Source organism: Chrysemys picta, chromosome 10 (genome assembly GCF_011386835.1).
Source record: "Chrysemys picta bellii isolate R12L10 chromosome 10, ASM1138683v2, whole genome shotgun sequence".
Lineage (NCBI taxonomy): Eukaryota > Metazoa > Chordata > Testudines > Emydidae > Chrysemys > Chrysemys picta.
In genome coordinates, this window is record NC_088800.1 from 75,143,591 (window position 1) to 75,163,111 (window position 19,521).

At 42.5% G+C, this 19,521-nt stretch overlaps 1 protein-coding gene across 1 annotated transcript in view; it reads right to left on the minus strand.

Moving 5' to 3' along the window:
* The window catches only part of PRKAR1B (protein kinase cAMP-dependent type I regulatory subunit beta), a 128,064-nt gene that overhangs the window by 2,762 nt on the left and 105,781 nt on the right, over positions 1-19,521 (minus strand). The window contains exon 10 of the mRNA XM_005289159.5: positions 272-353. Within this exon, the coding sequence (XP_005289216.1) occupies positions 272-353 (82 nt within the window). The remainder of the gene's footprint in view (positions 1-271; positions 354-19,521) is intronic.

The following is a 19,521-nucleotide window of genomic DNA, read 5'->3' on the forward strand; positions in this document are numbered from 1 at the left end:
GTATTATACATGCTTGTGCCATTTAAAATTACTCAGAAGTTTAACATTCATAATGTTTTAACGATTCTCATTTACACTGGTGCAGATCCAGAATAAAACCGTCTTCGGTGAAGTTACTCAGGATATACACCAAGACAGCTGAGAGCAAAATCTGACCCTATATATCCCTGTGGTTGACTGAAGCTTATAAAACTAATTTTGAAAGAGACTAATTATCTTCCACATGTCTTTCCAAACAATGTTTTATTTTATTACGTTGAATTTTTCTTACCAAAATAATCCGATGGACCAAGTCTTCCAACTTCTACATACTCCTCATTATCAGATCTGCGCTGAAGAACAGAAGCTGTGCCCTAGAAAACATAATTAAAAACTTGAACAGTTATATCCCTTCGCTTGAATACGGCATACTATGCTTGTAAAAAACTTAAATCCAGAGTATTTCCTTTGGCAGTGCATCAGCCATGTTCTTAGAATACTGGGCAGAAAGAGATGGCAATCTCAGTCTACATTACTCAAATTTTAATGGAAGTAACAAAGAAGAAAAAATTCAATAATACTGCACGGTTGGATACACTTTTACGAGTGCAGCTATTGTACATGTGGAGCTCTTACTGAAATCATTAGAAGCAAGATCGGATCCTGTAGTTCTGTCCTTAAGCACTACAACAGTGACTTGCATAAATATACAATCTACTATTCAAAAATGTGTTTTGAATGAATGCAGGGCCTTGTGAAAGGGGCTGGATTGACACACTTGAAGGCTAACATTCTCAGAACATTTACATCACAGGCAGCAAGAGAATAAGCTTCCCTTATTGCCCTGAAGGAGAGCATTTCAGTCCTCATGCCTGTTCAGTCATTGGATCGCTGCTGAGATTGTCAACAAGGGGACCAACGGTGCTACCTGCAAAGCTGAACGAGGTCCACCAAACTCCTTTTACATGAACCCACCAAACACCCATCATGTTGTAACAACACTTGATCTAACCTAGGATACATATGAGCTGGAAATTTAAGAGGTGAAAATCTCCATACCACATTAGCAATCCCATAAATCATCCAATTATCTGATGAATTACACATTTTAATAAAATTTGGCTAAAGGGGAAGCATTTTAAATGGAACATCCATCCCCCCCAAATTCCATACCATACAATATTCCTCTTAGAGACTAGGTTTAATGATACCAGATTCTATTCTCAAGGCTTGTCTACACGACAGTTTGTAATTGTGTTATCAGAGTAGCCCTATGGATAAACATGTCAAATGAACATTGTTCCTTGTCTACACTACACTTAACAATTGTGCTAGTTAACACCTGTTAGTTAACACATGTTAAAACACGGTTACAATCTGTAGCACAGACAAGCCTTCAAAGAGGTTCTTGGCATATTTAAATACCCTTTCTTGAAGGAAATCTCATAATATTTTCAATGCACACCACAAAGTTCTCATAGATGAAATAAAGAGGACATCTCTGGCTTCATGCCACCTATTCTTTTGCAGTAACAGAAAAGGATTGACAAAGGAACATTCAAGTCTGTGCTATAAAAATACAATGCAAAAGGATAATGCAAAGAGGAACTATATTTATTTTCAACTGAAATTGATAAAAAAAAATTAAAAATCGATAAATAACCCAGAGACACAATTAGTTGAGACAAGAATGATGATGATACTGTAAGGACAGTGCAGGGGAAAAGGATGCTTTGTAATCTAAGTGTGGAGCATCCATAATATATGATTGATCTGAAACTGCAACTTTTCCATCCTTTCCAAATCACCCCCAACAGACAACAATGGGCCTTATTATAAGAGGATAGGGCATGAATAAATAGGTTTATGTTTTCACTTTTGGAAAAATAATACTTGAAGCCAAATCCTGCCCTAGCCAGGGCAGGGAAGGGGAGCAGACACACTGTCTGGTGTATCTTGTACTAGAGGGATTCTGCCAGCTGGGGAAGATCTACAGGGCACCATGTGTGGACACATTTTGCTGCTACTCCAATCAATAGCTTGATTAGTACTTATTGCTGAATATAACCTAGTTGCACGATGGTTCTTGAGATGCAGACAACCCCAAACTGCAGACTAGTCCCACCCCCAAACAGCCTGCTAGCCAGCTCCCTGCAGCTCTGCTAGCAGTTCCTTGCGTTCGTCGAGGGAAGAGTCTCTCTAAGCTACCACGGGGCCGGATTTAGGGTCTGATCGGACAAGCTACTGAGCAACCTCAATTCCCATTGGCTTCAATGGGAGTTGAGGGCACAGAGCACCTTAGAGGACTGGGCCTTCGTCCTTGTGTTTTATTCCAGTGGATTACAAATCGGAACAGAAATATATGGTTAGTTAACTACTGATCTTTGTTTTTCCAGGGTAGGACGGCACAGTAACAACAAACAGCAATGGAATATTCAGTGTTATGTAAAAGATTAGCATAATTTGCCTTCCTCCAAACAAGTGCTACATAGATAAGGAAATGTCCCACACAGTTTTCTTGCATCATGCCTTATTTCACAATAGATTTCTTTTTTTAAAAGCTCAGACACTTCTTAAATAGTGGGCTATTCGCTAGGTTAATTTATAACCTTAACCTTTACACAGTGCATAAATCAGAAGGCAAGTCTTGTTTCTAATCATGCCAGAAACCGCATGCAAATATTAAATAAGGTTTGAGCATTATTTCACAAGTCCCCAGCATCTGTTGCTGTTTGTCATTTATCAAATTAAGCCGGCACATTAAAAGTTACGCTCTCCCCTGCTGCTTCCTTACCAGTAGCGTGTGCTTAGTATAAACTACTATATAGCACTATCAACGTGTTCTCCTGGGCGTCACAATTTACCATGTCAAATGCTTGCTTCAACAGTATTTCAAAAAAAGAATAAGCTCTACTGGTAAAATCCTGGCCCCCAGTGTGTATACAGCAATACAGCATCCTTGGGGTAAGTGACTGTCTGTAGTGTATGTTTGTTTGTGTTTGGGGGTTACTTGCTGTGTGCTGAGCTTGTGTTTGTCAGTCTGTTTGTTTGTTTGGTTGTTTGAAGGACCGTGTGCTGTGGCTGGCAGTTGGAAGCTGTGAGCTTCAAAGGAAGGTCTGAAAGCTAGAAGCCTCTGGTAATAGGCTGAGCCTTAATCAGTGGGCGGGGCATTCATACAGGCCAGGGCTTTATAAAGCACTGCACAAGTGACCAGGGAGCTTTTGCGAACAGGGGCTGCTAACAGGGAGTTTCGCAAGGGGGTTTAGAAGGAGAGCGGGAAGGGGGCGAGGGTCCCTTGTCAGTTCTATCTGTTTTCCCTTTATTCCCCTTAAAACCTATAAACCAACTACATTCAAAACTTCTTGCTTAAACAACCCTTTCAGCAGACCGGGGGCTGCAGACAGGGGAGTTTGAGAGGGAGTTTGACAGAGGGAGGCTTACGATGGTTAGGAAGACCCGTAACACCTGTGCCAGCACTGCTTCTGTCTCCTCCACCTGCGCCTGTAGCCAGACAGAGCGCCTGAGCATGGACGCTTCTACTCAGATCCTGGTGTGGTTTTGCAGAGACTGTAACTTGCAATTTCCACTTACTGATATCCAGGCTGGGGGGACCATCCAATGTGAAAGGTGCCTGCTGGTGGAATCTCTCAGGCAGCAGGTGGGAGAGCTACAGGAGGAGGTGGCTATGTTGAGGAGCATCCGAATCCACGAGCAATTCCTGGACAGTGTCCATGTGGAGACAGCTGAGGTACCTGTCCCAGTACACAGGACTGCTGATACACCACTGGTGGAATAGGAGATGGCTCAGGGTGGACACTGGCAGCTGGTTACTTGTGGCAGCAGGCAGTACTCCACCCCTGCTCCGAACCCTCCCGCCGTGGTAATAAGTAACCGTTATGCTCTTCTTGATACAGGAGAGAAGGAATCACCCCCTACAGTAAAGGAGGAGAAGCCTCGTACCCCTAAGGCTGGGAGGTCTGCTGCCACCACTGAGAATAGGAAACGTAGGGTAGTGGTGGTCGGAGACTCTCTGCTGAGGGGGATGGAGGCGCCCATCTGTCGCCCTGACATTTCATCTCGGGAGGTATGCTTCCTGCCGGGGGCCCGTATCCGAAATGTTACGGAGGCATTGTCAAGGATTATCCAGCCCTCTGACTACTACCCCCTGCTACTCATCCATGTGGGCACAAATGATACTGCGAGGTGTGACACTGAGCAGATCAAGAGTGACTACAGGGCTCTGGGAGTACGGGTGAAGGAGTTTGGAGCACAGGTGGTATTCTCTTCGATTCTTCCTGTCAAAGGTAGGGGCCAGGGCAGAGACAGATGCATCATGGAGGTGAATGCCTGGCTGCGAAGATGGTGTCGCCAGGAGGGATTTGGATTCCTCGACCACGGGAAGCTATTCGAGGAAGGACTGCTAGGCAGAGATGGCGTTCACCTTTCGAGGACAGGAAAGACCCTATTTGGACACAGACTGGCTAACCCAGTGAGGAGGGATTTAAACCAGGTTCGACGGGGACAGGTGAGCAAAGCCCACAGGTAAGTGGTGAACCTGGAGACCTGGGAGATGGGTCGGAAACAAGAGGGAGCATGGGCTATAATGGCAGAGAGAAAGGAGGGTCAGGGCAAAACTGGGAGGCAAGATCAAACCAGTATCTTAGATGCCTATATACAAATGCGAGAAGTATGGGTAATAAGCAGGAAGAACTGGAAGTGCTAATAAATAAATACAACTATGACATTGTTGGCATCACTGAAACTTGGCGGGATAATACACATGATTGGAATGTTGGTGTGGATGGGTACAGCTTGCTCAGGAAGGATAGACAGGGGAAAAAGGGCGGAGGCATTGCCTTATATATTAAAAATGTACACACTTGGACTGAGGTGGAGATGGACATACGAGACGGAAGTGTTGAGAGTCTCTGGGTTAGGCTAAAAGGGGTAAAAAACAAGGGTGATGTCATGCTAGGAGTCTACTACAGGCCACCTAACCAGGTGGAAGAGGTGGATGAGGCTTTTTTTAAACAACTAACAAAATCATCCAAAGCCCAAGATTTGGTGGTGATGGGGGCCTTCAACTATCCAAATATATGTTGGGAAAATAACACAGCGGGGCACAGACTATCCAACAAATTCTTGGACTGCATTGCAGACAACTTTTTATTTCAGAAGGTTGAAAAAGCTACTAGGGGGAAAGCTGTTCTAGACTTGATTTTAACAAATAGGGAGGAACTCATTGTGAATTTGAAAGTAGAAGGCAGCTTGGGTGAAAGTGATCATGAAATCATAGAGTTTGCAATTCTAAGGAAAGGTAGAAGGGAGTACAGCAAAATAGAGACAATGGATTTCAGGAAGGCGGATTTTGGTAAGCTCAGAGAGCTGATAGGTAAGGTCCCACGGGAATCAAGACTGAAGGGAAAAACAACTGAGGAGAGTTGGCAGTTTTTCAAAGGGACACTATTAAGGGCCCAAAAGCAAGCTATTCCGCTGGTTAGGAAAGATAGAAAATGTGGCAAAAGATCACCTTGGCTTAACCACGAGATCTTGCATGATCTAAAAAATAAAAAGGAGTCATATAAAAAATGGAAACTAGGACAGATTACAAAGGATGAATATAGACAAACCACACAGGAATGCAGGGGCAAGATTAGAAAGGCAAAGGCACAAAATGAGCTCAAACTAGCTACAGGAATAAAGGGAAACAAGAAGACTTTTTATCAATACATTAGAAGCAAGAGGAAGACCAAAGACAGGGTAGGCCCACTGCTCAGTGAAGAGGGAGAAACAGTAACAGGAAACTTGGAAATGGCAGAGATGCTTAATGACTTCTTTGTTTCGGTCTTCACCGAGAAGTCTGAAGGAATGCCTAACATAGTGAATGCTAATGGGAAGGGGGTAGGTTTAGCAGATAAAATAAAAAAAGAACAAGTTAAAAATCACTTAGAAAAATTAGATGCCTGCAAGTCACCAGGGCCTGATGAAATGCATCCTAGAATACTCAAGGATCTAATAGAGGAGGTATCTGAGCCTCTAGCTATTATCTTTGGAAAATCATGGGAGATGGGAGAAATTCCAGAAGACTGGAAAAGGGCAAATATAGTGCCCATCTATAAAAAGGGAAATAAAAACAACCCAGGAAACTACAGACCAGTTAGTTTAACTTCTGTGCCAGGGAAGATAATGGAGCAAGTAATTAAGGAAATCATCTGCAAACACTTGGAAGGTGGTAAGGTGATAGGGAATAGCCAGCATGGATTTGTAAAGAACAAATCGTGTCAAACCAATCTGATAGCTTTCTTTGATAGGATAACGAGTCTTATGGATAAGGGAGAAGCTGTGGATGTGGTATACCTAGACTTTAGTAAGGCATTTGATATGGTCTTGCATGATATTCTTATCGATAAACTAGGAAAATACAACTTAGATGGGGCTACTATAAGGTGGGTGCATAACTGGCTGGATAACCGTACTCAGAGAGTTGTTATTAATGGTTCCCAATCCTGCTGGAAAGGCATAACAAGTGGGGTTCCACAGGGGTCTGTTTTGGGACCGGCTCTGTTCAATATCTTCATTAACGACTTAGATATTGGCATAGAAAGTACGCTTATTAAGTCTGCAGATGATACCAAACTGGTAGGGATTGCAACTGCTTTGGAGGACAGGGTCATAATTCAAAATTATCTGGTCAAATTGGAGAAATGGTCAAAGTGCTCCACTTAGGAAGGAAAAATCAGTTTCACACATACAGAATGGGAAGAGACTGTCTAGGAAGGAGTACGGCAGAAAGGGATCTAGGGGTTATAGTGGACCACAAGCTAAATATGAGTCAACAGTGTGATGCTGTTGCAAAAAAAGCAAACGTGATTCTGGGATGTATTAACAGGTGTGTTGTGAGCAAGACACGAGAAGTCATTCTTCTGCTCTACTCTGCGCTGGTTAGGCCTCAACTGGAGTATTGTGTCCAGTTCTGGGCACTGCATTTCAAGAAAGATGTGGAGAAATTGGAGAGGGTCCAGAGAAGAGCAACAAGAATGATTAAAGGTCTTGAGAACATGACCTATGAAGGAAGGCTGAAAGAATTGGGTTTGTTTAGTTTGGAAAAGAGAAGACTGAGAGGGGACATGATAGCAGTTTTCAGGTATCTAAAACGGTGTCATAAGGAGGAGGGAAAAAACTTGTTCACCTTAGTCTCAAAGGATAGAACAAGAAGCAATGGGCTTAAACTGCAGCAAGGGAGGTTTAGGTTGGACATTAGGAAAAAGTTCCTAACTGTCAGGGTGGTTTAACACTGGAATAAATTGCCTAAGGAGGTTGTGGAATCTCCATCTCTGGAGATATTTAAGAGTAGGTTAGATAAATGTCTATCAGGGATGATCTAGACAGTATTTGGTCCTGCCATGAGGGCAGGGGACTGGACTCTCTCGAGGTCCCTTCCAGTCCTAGAATCTATGAAGTCAATGGCAAAACTCTCATTGGCTTCAACAGGGCCAGGAGATCACCCCTAAAGAGCAGGAGTGGCAAAGACATGAAATTCACAAACATGCTATAGACACTTCTCCCCTGAGTAAGGGAAACTGACATGGGCAAGAGCTTGAAGGATCAGTGTCCATATTGTTTTTAAATAAGCTAGGCTTACAACTATTTTTTTGCCTGTCAAAACACAGCCGTGCACATAAAACTGTTGGCAGCAAATTTAAGGATCAAAGTAAACTGGACAGGAAGACTGAATATACTAAAGTGATCTGGTGAATTGTCAATTTCCAGCAAAAATTCTTTATCCTTGATATAACTAAACTGTTTAGCCAAAGCTGCTGTATTCCAAGCCTTTCAAGTCAACCTGTAAGAGGCTGGAAATGCAGTGAGTGTACTGACTTTTTTTTCACCACACTGACTAGAGTAGTTCTCACAAAGTGCACGTGTGTGTGTGTGTGTTTGTGTGTGTGTGCACATACACACGCACAGAATGCTCCACTCTCCAAAGCAACTAATGGGAATAGAATAACCCCTCTCTCACTAAGTTCCAGATCAGCTGGAACCCATGGGCCCCCAGGTCTGCATTCCGTTAGCACCCAATTTGATGTGCAAAGCCTCCAAGATCAGCTTCCATGATGATTTCCAGCCCCTGTGCTCCTCTCATTATTTCAACCCGCATCCCAACCTGAAAAATGGCCAAACCCTCACTCCTCCACCAGAGCATTTATCTGAAATCTAAGTCTCCATTCTCTTTTCCACTGTACTTTTTTCAACATTTATGACAAATGAAAACCTGATAAACAAAATGAGATGAGTACTGACCCTCCAGATTAAAGTTCCCAACTACCCATCCTGAGGTAATTACAATACCAAGCAGTACTACTTCTATCTCTCCTGGTATCACCTTTTATGGGCCTCTTTTAATATTGTTAATATTTTTGATAGGGGCCACGTGATATAAAACTTCAATAAGTCAGAGTTTTCTGAAGCAATTGCTTCCACCGTTCCATTGCAGTCTGCCTTTTTAGAAACACTGTGATATCTGCTGAAGAAGCAGAGATGTGTCTGGGCTCCACAATAAACACTCAGCTTGGCAGGATAAAGCATATTCCAGATACATATTTTTCCACTCTTGTTTTAACAGTCACATACGCTCTTCCCGCTGCTCAGCGAAAACAGGTCTATAATAGACTCAAAGAAGTTTCCTGAAACCCTGACAGCAGCACCCAGATGTAAGAGCTGATTTGTCTCTTTTTGCAATAGATGCACATTCCACACGTACATCTTTGGGGTAGTGTCTGTCCAGGAAAACAGCCCACATTATGGCTAAAAGAAGAGGGTGCTTATAATTATCCATCCATAACACCTCCATTTTACATTATGGATAAATATTGCAGTAGCTTTTGTCACCAGGAACCCATTCTGCTCTGACACAGAGGAGACTCTAATTGTACATGTATAACAGGCCCAATGCAGAAATAAAATAAATCATAAAAAACCCACAACCCTTTATTCTCCATAAGTTATTGTAAATTAAGTCAACAATACCAAAACTAATTAGGTATTAGTCTCCCCAGCCTCCACCTCCACCCCAAGGTTTCACAGACATAATTCATCTTAGCTTACTTTTCAGATGTTCACAGTATGATTTCTCAGATGTCTACATCCATTGTGCCTAGCCTTGCAACCCCTGACTCCCAACAGAAGTCCTCAGCTGCATGAACAGTGGAATTTGTCCCAATCCTGGGAAGCAGAAGCATTTCATGAGGTGTGTTCAGAGAGCCTGTGTGCCCTCTCCTCCCCCAAAGTATTTGATTTCAATGGGCAAACACTTCCCTTTAAGTGAAACATAACAGTTTGCAGGATTGGGCTCCACGGGACAACTCACTTGATCAAAGTTTTGCAGGATCAAGCCCTTTAATGCTGTTCGGTTTAAAACGGCATCTTGTACACTGATAGTTATTTCAGCCTCCTCCATTGTGGAACAAAACCTTTAGAGTATACATTGTAGGCAGCAGGAAGACGTTTGACACCATTTAATAAATCAGTATTTTGTGATTATATGAAACTGAAAGCAGACAGGCATGTCTCCTCGCTAGCAGAAGTTTGAGAGTGAAATGATAAATCTTTAGTGGATCTAGGAATTTTCTCATTCACGCACTGAGGGGTCTCTGTCTTCCCAGTAACTGATATCATTAACCTCCTCTCCTTTCCTCCAAGTAAATACAGGCATCTTATTGCAAAAACAACAGGCGTAGCAGTTCTCAAAGCAATGTGCCATCACCATCCACCATCGTCACCCCACACACCAAGTTCCTCCCTCTGTAGCAGTTCTGTGGCAGTAGGGGGAAATGCCTTTCAGATGCACCAGCAATTTGCTTTGCAAAAATTTATAACTTAGATATGGCACCATAATTTAAGATGTAAAAGGTAAATTAAATTTTATAATCCACGAACTTCCCTCCTCTCCAATGTAATGAGTTTTTGATAGATGTTTTACTATCTGACCATACGGATGGATTAGACATCCCAGAAAGTTAACCACACATATCGTCCATCTGGGATCAAGGCACCCCAGTAGCATTGATAGGGCCTCATCCTTCACATTCTTACACACCTGAGTCATTTTACTCACACGAGTGGCCCCTCTGGCTTCAGTAGGACAGTTGGTAAGAATAAAATGACTCATCTATAGGCTCAGGCTGAGGATCAGACTAATTAATTGTGGGAGAATCTTTATATTCTGATATTCTTTTCATATTTGGCCAGATCCAAAGTCTAATGATATCAATAGGAGATCTTCTGTCGACCTCAGTGGAATTTAGATCAGGCCCATTAATGGTGGGAGAATCTTTATTAAAAATCACTGGCATTAAAGTTTTTACTTTCCAGATATGTTGGTCCTGAGGTATGATCAATGTAATGAACAATGCAAGACAAACTGGTATGCTACAACCAGGGCCGGCTCCAGGCACCAGCCCACCAAGCATGTGCCTGGGGCGGCGCCTGGAGGGGGGCGGCGCGGCGGGGCGCTCCGGCCCGAGAGCAGGGCCACGACTGGGCTCGCCACCCTCCCCGCGGCGCTCCTGCCGCCGGGGGCTCTCCGCCCTCCCCTCGGCACTCTGGCCGCCGGGGAGAGCGGAGAGCCACAGCCGGGCTCGCCGCCCTCCTCCCAGCGCTCTGGCCGTCGGGGAGAGTGGAGATCCCCAGCCGGGCTCTCCGCCCTCCTCCCGGCGCTCTGGCCGCCGGGGACTCTCCGCCTTCCCCCCGGCGCTCTGGCGGGGGATTGCTCGGCGCCGATGGGGGATTGCTCGGCACCCTCCCCTGCCGCGCTGGCGGGGGGTGGGGGGGGGCGGCGGGGGGCTTTTTTGCCTAGGGCGGCAAAAAAGCCAGAGCCGGCCCTGGCTACAACCCGTAAAAATAAAGGTAGGAAAGAAGAAAAATTAATGAACTGTAATAAGGTTTGCAATTTGGGGGTAGTTTAAAATGGTTTATGGCTATGTAAAATGTGTTACAGTTTTTGGGGGAGCATAAACTCTGAAAAATCCAGTGTAAAAGTATAATTAGGCAGGACAAAAAAGAATTTGAAAAGCTACTAGCCAAAGATTCATAAACTAACAGCAAATTTTTTTTAAGTACAACAGAAGCAGGAAGCCTGCCAAACAGTCATTGGGCCACTGGACGATCAATGTGCTGAAGGAGCACTCAAGGAAGATAAGGCAATTGTAGAGAAGCTAAATGAATTCTTTGCATTGGTCTTCAATGCAGAGGATGTGAAAAAGATTCCCACACCTGAGCTATTCTTTTTAGGTGACAAATCTGAGGAAGTATTCTAGATTGAGGTGTCAGTACAGGAGGTTTTGGAACAAATTGATAAATTAAACAGTAATAAGTCACCAGGAACAGATGATATTCACCCAAGAGTTCTGAAGGAAGTCAAATATGAAGTTGCAGAACTACTAACAGTGATATGTAATCTATCATTTAAATAAGCTTCTGTACCAGATGATAGGAGGAAAGCTAATGTGACACAATTTTTTTAAAAAGGCTCCAAAGGCAATCCTGGCAATTACTGTCTGGTAAGAGTAACTTCAGTACCAGGCAAATTGGTTGAAACTATAGTAAAGAATAGAATTATCAGACACATAGATGAACACAACTTGTTGGGGAAGAGTCAACATAGCTTTTGTAAAGGGAAATCATGCCTCACCAATCTTAGATTTCTTTGAGGGGGGTCAACAAATATGTGGACACGGGTGATCCAGTGGATATAGTGTACTTAGATTTTCAGAAAGCCTTTGACAAGAGTCCTCACCAAAGTCTCTTAAGCAAAGTATGCAGTCATGGGATAAGAGGGAAGATCCTTTCATGGATCAGTAACTGGTTAAAAAATAGAAAACAAAGGGAAGGGATAAATGGTCAATTTTCAGAATGGGGAAAGGTAAATAGTGGTGTCATCCAGGGATCTGCACTGGGACCAGTGCTGTTCAACATATTCCTAAATGATCTGGAAAAAGGGGTAAACAGTAAGGTGGCAAAATTTGCAGACGATACAAAATTACTCAAGATAGTTAAGTCCAAAGCAGACTGTGAAGAGTTACAAAGGGATCTCACAAAACTGGGTGACGGGGCAACAAAATAGCAGATGAAATTCTATACTATGATCAATGCAAAGTAATGCATGATGGAAACGTAATCCTAACTACACATACAAAATGGTCTAAATTAGCTGTTACCGCTCAAGAAAGAGATCTTGGAGTCATTGTGAATAACATCCGCTCAACGTGCGGCAGCAGTCAAAAAAGCCAACAGAATTTTAGGAGCCATTAGGAAAGGGATAGATAATAAGACAGAAAATATCATAATGCCACTATATAAATCCATGGTACACGCACGCCTGGAATACTGCATGCAGTTCTGGTCACCCCATCTCAAAAAAGATATACTAGAATTGGAAAAGGTACAGAGAAAGGCAACAAAAATGATTAAGGGTATGGAACAGCTTCTATAACAGGAGATATAAAAAAGACAGGCTTTTCAGCTTGGAAAAGAGATGACTAAGAAGGGATATGATAGAGGTCTATACAATTGTGACTGCTGTGGAGAAAGTGAATAAGAAAGTATTATTAACTCCTTCACATAACACAAGAACCAGGGGTCACCCAATTAAATTAATAGGCAGTTGGTTTAAAACAAACAAAAGGAAGTACTTCTTCACACAACACACAGTCAACCTATGGAACTCGGGATGTTGTAAAGGCCAAAATTATAATAGGGTTAAAAAAAAAAAAACCTAAAGTTCATGGAGAATGGGTCCATCAATGGCTCTTAGCCAGGATGGGCAGAGATGCAACACCATGCTCTCAGTGTCCCTAGCCTCTGTTTGCCAGAAGCTGAGAGTGGATAACTGGGGAAGGATCACTCAATGATTGCCTGTTCTGTTCATCCCCTCAGAAGCACCTGGCATTGGCCGGTGTCAGAAGACAGGATACTGGGCTAGATGGACCATTGGTCTGACCCAGTCTGGCCATTCTGATATTCTTGTAATCCTGGCTCCTGACTCAGTCTTTACTAGTGTGAATTTCACTTTACCTTCTTAAAACCTAGTTCTTCAGGTTTTATGTTGGGGAAGTGTAGCAGTTGAAATCTACCACACACACACCCCAAACCAACACCTCTAGAAAAACTGCTATGCAGCCTATCCATGCCAGCCCATCCATGCTCCTGCACCGAACATTAGGGCCAATGGCTTTGCATAAACGTGGGCTCCAACCACACAGTGTCTGCCCCCATCACCACTTTGCTTGCCAGCCTACACAGGGTGGGCATGGAGGTCCTTTAGTAAAGCAGGCCCCCTTCACTGCCTCTCTACCAGTTCATCAACCCCTAATAGCTCCAAGGCATGGCTTTAGCAATGCAGAGGGCTTTAAGCATGTGAATTTCATGCTCACTACTTATTCATTGAAATCAATGGGAGTTTACCAAAGTAAAAGCTGGGAAAAGATCTCAGGATTTGACCAATCAGAACAAATACTGTGCCCAGCAGCTGGCCCAAGCAGCCTGGCATATTAGGCAGATGTTCAGGGAGGTGGTGAAGAAGTGACTCCTTCTCACTAGGATGTGAAGCAGCTGCAGAACCATCCCATGAAGGCTAATCTGCTGGAGGGGGTTTGGCAGCCCCCTACTTGTTCTCCATGAAGATGGGATTATTGTCTGTGCAGAGAGCATCTAAAGGCTCTAAGTTGCTGAGATGTTCCTGTTATAATAGGATAGGCTGTAAACTACAATATACAGTTTTATTCAGGATGATAGGTGAAAAAGGAGATGTGGAGCTGGAATTTTCAAATAATAAAAACCGAGTCAGGCATAAATTATAGCCCTGGGTGACTAAATATTATTAGATGGATTGGTAGGAATTGGTGGCATGCTGTAATTTTAATGAGTCATTAAAATATTTGTCTATCTTCCCACTTCTTGCAGTTTGATTAAAGAGTATTAGATGGGAAGTATCCTATACTTGGAGTTAGAGATGGAAATATACTGAACTTGGCCAGACTGTGGAAACTACTAATCTACTACAGGATGAGCCCTGTGTAAAGGGGTCAAGTTCCCGTCACTTTGAGCTAGATCCTGACAATCCTTCTTTATACCTTCATTCATGTGAGATGGGGCTTGCACCATTTCCTTTAACAGGAAAATAAATCACAGTATCTTATTGCTTGCCTTTGACAACGAATTTAGGTTCTGTGTGTACATATGCCTAATCCATCGTCTACTGGGTAAAACTCCCAGGCTCATTATAAATAATGTTCTGTAAATCGTATGAATTCAGTCTGCTCTTTTCATACAATTGATGTTATCAGTGCAAGGAGGTGTGGTAAATAATACTACAAGGCTTTAGGCAAAATGCTAGCATAGTATCAGCTGCATTGCACACCACTGTGTTCAGTCATCTGAAAATGGGTATAAAACCTAGTACTGCATTTTGCTTTGTATGTTTTTTTTAATTACCTTTTTTATGTTCTGTCTATTTCACTTCCCTTCACCTCACTAACGCTGAATGGACTGATCCATGAAAGGAGCTTCTGAATGGGAGAGTCATCGCTTGTGAATTTAGGAGCCCCCCTGTGGAACACACTTCCACTTACTGATTACTAACCAGTACTGTCAGAGAGCAGACCACAGACCACAAAAGCGAGAAAGCTCAGGCGTATGGTGCATGTACAGTTTTTGTACCAATTTAACTATTTCAGTTAAGGGCGTGATTTTCTGCTGAAATAGTTACATTGGTGCAACCCCTAGGATGGATGCAGTTACACTAGTATAAAGTTGCTGTATACCAGTATAGCTTATTCCCCTTTCCTTATGGGAATAAGCTATACCAGCATAAGCATCTTTATACCAGTATAACTGTGTCTGCACTGGGGGGTTGTATTGCTTTAACTTTACCAATATAGTTAGAGGTACACGTTTTGTGTGTAGCTGAGCCCTTACAGTCAGGATTACAATGCTGAACATTCCTATCTGGCTTGTACAATTCTCCCTGAATCCCTTTTTGTGCTTGACTGCACCTTTTTTCATGGAAAGTAATAATGGAAAAAGATCAAACACACACACTGGAGAAACTAGCCTAGTGTCATCTTGAAAATATATATTTAAACAATTGGGGGCTCTTCCATCCTGTTAAGGGACGCATGAAGCAAAGGAGTTGCTCCTACTTCCCAGTTTTGAAGGCTTTTCTGACCCATTTTGCTTCCCTCTGCATCATGCATCAGAAAAGGGTATGTGGCCTGCACATACAAGAGATGGAAAAGATCTAGACCTTGTCTACGCCACAGGTTACTTGGGTATAATTTACGTTGCTCAGGGGGTGTGAGTAATCCACACTCCTGGGCAACGTAAATTGCACCGACATAAGTAATGGACAGCCAGTGCGGACAGCGCTATGTCGGTGGGAGAGCTTCTCCCGCCAACATAGCTACCGCCTCTTGTGGAGGCAGGAGCTATTAAGCCGATGGGAGAGCTCTCTCTCATTGGCTCAAATTGTCTCTACCACAAGTGCTACAGCGGCGCTGCTGTAGGTGCTGTAGTGTAGATATAGGTATCCGTTGTAGTCTCTTTCCCTCTGCTACTGCTGTTAAACCATTGCACTATCAACTGCTAACCATGCACAGCAGACCCTCGCTCTTTCACACTTTGCTAATCCACTCACCCCATGATTCACACATTCAGAAGGTAAGCCTCTCCCCAGTTCTCAGAAACATGAGACCTCATGACAGCAGTTCGATTAAATCTTTGCTAAGCTATTACAAGCTACTGAATATTTATTAGTATGCTATGGAGTAATTTCAGAAAACTACTGCACATGTGCCAAATAACAGCTCCAGTCAAATCACAGCACAGTCAGTGGTTTCAATGGAAGTTGGTTTGGGCCTGAAATGAACAAAGAATATTTATGATGCAGTATCCATAGGGGTTTTATTTAATCACCTTTACCCCCTTACTTGATCATTCATAAAATTAATGTACAGTTTAAATCACTCTGTCATTAGTTCAAATTAAGGAAATTCAGAAGCTTTAGTTCCTCTTCTAGGGCAACAAACACACTAGAAACATTGACAGTCTGATAAGTCCAGCGGATCCACAGCGATCTATCGGCAACTGTTTCAGACAACTTCAACGTTATTTTTAAAATAATAATTTAATAATTTAAATCAATTCAGCTCTTTTTAATTTAAAAACTATAATTTTCAATTGTCTTTAGTCCAGTTCTGCAACCATTACTCTCATGACCATCTTTACTACTTATCTGTTATAATGATTACGTATGTGAGTAAGGGCTATAGAATCAGGCCCCATGTCTGCAGAAAATAATTCCCTTTTTGAGCTATGTCCATCAACTGAATTCTTCTCTTGGCACGTTAGGATTGACTGTAGATTACAGTTCTCAATATGCAGAAAAGGCAGCTGCTAAGTAACAGTAGCCTTTACTAACAACATTTTAAAACCTGTTCAGCTATTTTATGCAGTATGTACACAGGCTTTGCTAATTATGGGCCTGACCCTGAGAAGCACAGAGTGCCTTCAAATCCCACTGATTTCAAAGGGATTTGAAGCCACTCAGCACCTGGCAGGATTAAGCCTTAAAAATTCCCCTATCATTGAATGAGCTCGAAAGACGGCATTATAGTAATAATGGAAGCACTGTGCTTCCCATACACTTGTCTTGACAGAACAATGGTTCAGAAGGGGCCTTTATATTGTTAATACAATTGTACTGACATTCTATAAGCTTGGTAACATTAATGCACAATATTCTTACACAAAATTCTCAGCAACATTATCGCATATTACAAGCTAGAGAGGACAACTAGAAAACAAACTGTGATATCTGACTGGCACATGTTCTAGACATTAGCTCTCCAGCTATGCCTGGTACTGTACAATGTGCAATGTGATGTGTGCCAGCAATATCACACATGCATAAAATTATGTGTGTTTCTAAGCTCCCATCACCAAGTGGGTACCATTTATATAAAGTTAGGAATAACATCCACACCCTCAAGAGAGAGAGGAACAAAAGCTGTTTCACATAGGCACCAAAATAGCCACAACTATGAAGGTGCTTTAAAAATGACAATCAATCATACACTAAGAGTAGCTTAAAACAGCACAAACAACTGAGCCACAGGGCATTTCCTAGGGATATAGAAGAGATCAGGGTTAAGGCCCAGACATGACTACACCCAGTCAGTCATTAATCACCAGGAAATGCCTTTGTCTTGATCATTTACTATTTAAAATCATAGTACATTTGAGATAGAAAGACCTTTTACATCATCTTGTCCACCCCCATCACGGTCTCAGAGACAATCTTGCTCTGCAATGGTGAGAAAGTCGGCATTAATCCTGTACTGAGTCCAAACATGGTCTCATTGTAGCCAACTAGTTTTACTATTAACTTCGATGGGAGCAGGATGAGAACTGCTGTGTGAGAGAGACCTGCAAACCTGGCACATTGCCAAAAGGAGCAGAATATTCTCTGTCAATCAGAATGGATACAGAGAGTGTACAGAGACCCCTGAAATACTTAGGTGAAAATATAAATTAAGTCGTCTCTGCTCAGTAGGTGATCTTCCTTACCAAGTATTTCTCACTCCTTACAATAGGGTAAGTTTATTACCAGTGGAAATGCTTTCTGAACCTGGGCCTATAGTCTTCTGACTTCAGAAATGTTACAGTGATTTACACCACAGTAAACAAGATCAGGGTACAGTAGACAGGTGTCTGATAAATGCATATCTGCACAATATTGCTGCTCAGGTCTTCACCTATAGCCGAAAAGCATATAGAGCAGTGCAGATAGAAGGATGCAAAGGTGACCTTTGTACGTTCTGATTCTAGGCCAGCTGTTTGCTGGGCCAACCCTAAGGCTGTACTATGTTATACCAGCTGCCAATTGGGACCAGAATGGAGATCACTAGCCCAGATCCTGTAGGCGGTATGATGCTAAGTGGCTCCATCACAGCTCAGGATCTGGGCCTATATGCTTTTTATCTCTACCTAGTTTTAACGTTTTAGTTGCTTTTTTTATATACCCAGTCCCTCTATCGTACCGGTGGCAGAAAAATTACCTATTTCAATAGGCGAACTGTAAAGGTAGGTCCAGGTGTCAATTTTTAAGGAATGATCTTAAAGATATTTGGCCTTGACTATTCTGTAGCTTCTGTGGGAAAACAACAGAATTAATATTCATCCTGATGCCAGATTTTAAGGGCCGTTTGTGCCAAGCGCTGTGGACGATTGCCAACAATGCACTGTTTTCCTCCTTCAGACAAGGCAGCGTACAAGGCAATAAAAGTCACAAAGAAAAAAAATATTGCATTTTAAAGATTCTTTCTTTCTACAAAGCTTGCCATTATCTTTTCTCTCTCTGAAGCCAGGAAATGTCCACTGAGTCAACATAAAAGTGACTCTATAATGGGTTATTCATCAACTGTTCATATTTGTGACTGACCTTAATAGTTATCATGTCTCGGGAGCCGACAGCATAGAATACCACCACCTACGGAATGGGCAATATTGAATGCAAAAGAGAGAAAACAAAAAAAAAGTGCTAAATTCCCCTCCCCTCACTCCCAAACTCCTTTCTGGTGAAAATCATTTTTAGCTGTTAATGTTGTTTTATGGCCCAGTTACTCCTACCACCATCTGCTACTTTGTGAAAACATTCTGTAGATATTGAAGTAACCAGACCAAGCAAAAGTCTGAGACAGACATCATAATTAAAGTCTCATAACTAATACTGTGACCAGAACTGGGCTAGCAGCTGCAACCAGCTAGGGCAGGAGCTTCTAAGCAACAAACAAAACGTTGAATAATTTGCAGTGGGAATGGAATAAAATACCCCTCGTGGGGTTTGGTGATATGCTTCCCTAGGGGATTTTTTTTTTTTTTTTACAATACCTTCAGTTTGCTGAACCTGGTGCATTCAAAAATAAAATGTTGCAATTCTGGAATACCGTAAAATACATCCCCCCAAAGTTGCCTTTTCTTACAGAGAAAGCTGTGTACATTCTGCAAATCCTATGGAAATCTACATTATAAAGCCACTTGCCCTGCTCTACCGGGCAGGCAAAATCTTGCAAAATCCATAGCCATCTGAACAGTATCTTTATGAACCAGGGCTAAAAGCTATCCCTGCAAGGCACGGTTTTTAGGATCCAGAAAGATAGATGAATTCCTCCAGAGTCTGGGAAATCCCACATCCCCCCTTCCCATCAGTTTGAATACTGTTTATATAGGTATATGTCAAATACTGTTTACACGTTTATAGGAGACAATACTCAGGTGCAGTAAACACAGAGCTAGTACTGCTGGGACTGTGGGCACCTGTAGTTTAGATTTAAAGCACTCAGAGCCACAATGTTCTTGACCATATCGAGTAAATAGTTTGTAATGGTCTGTGAGCAAATGCTTCAATCCCCAAAAGCCTTAACACATATCCTGACAACCTCCTGAAAACCTTCACAGACAGACAGCCTGATTGCTCATTCTGAGCAA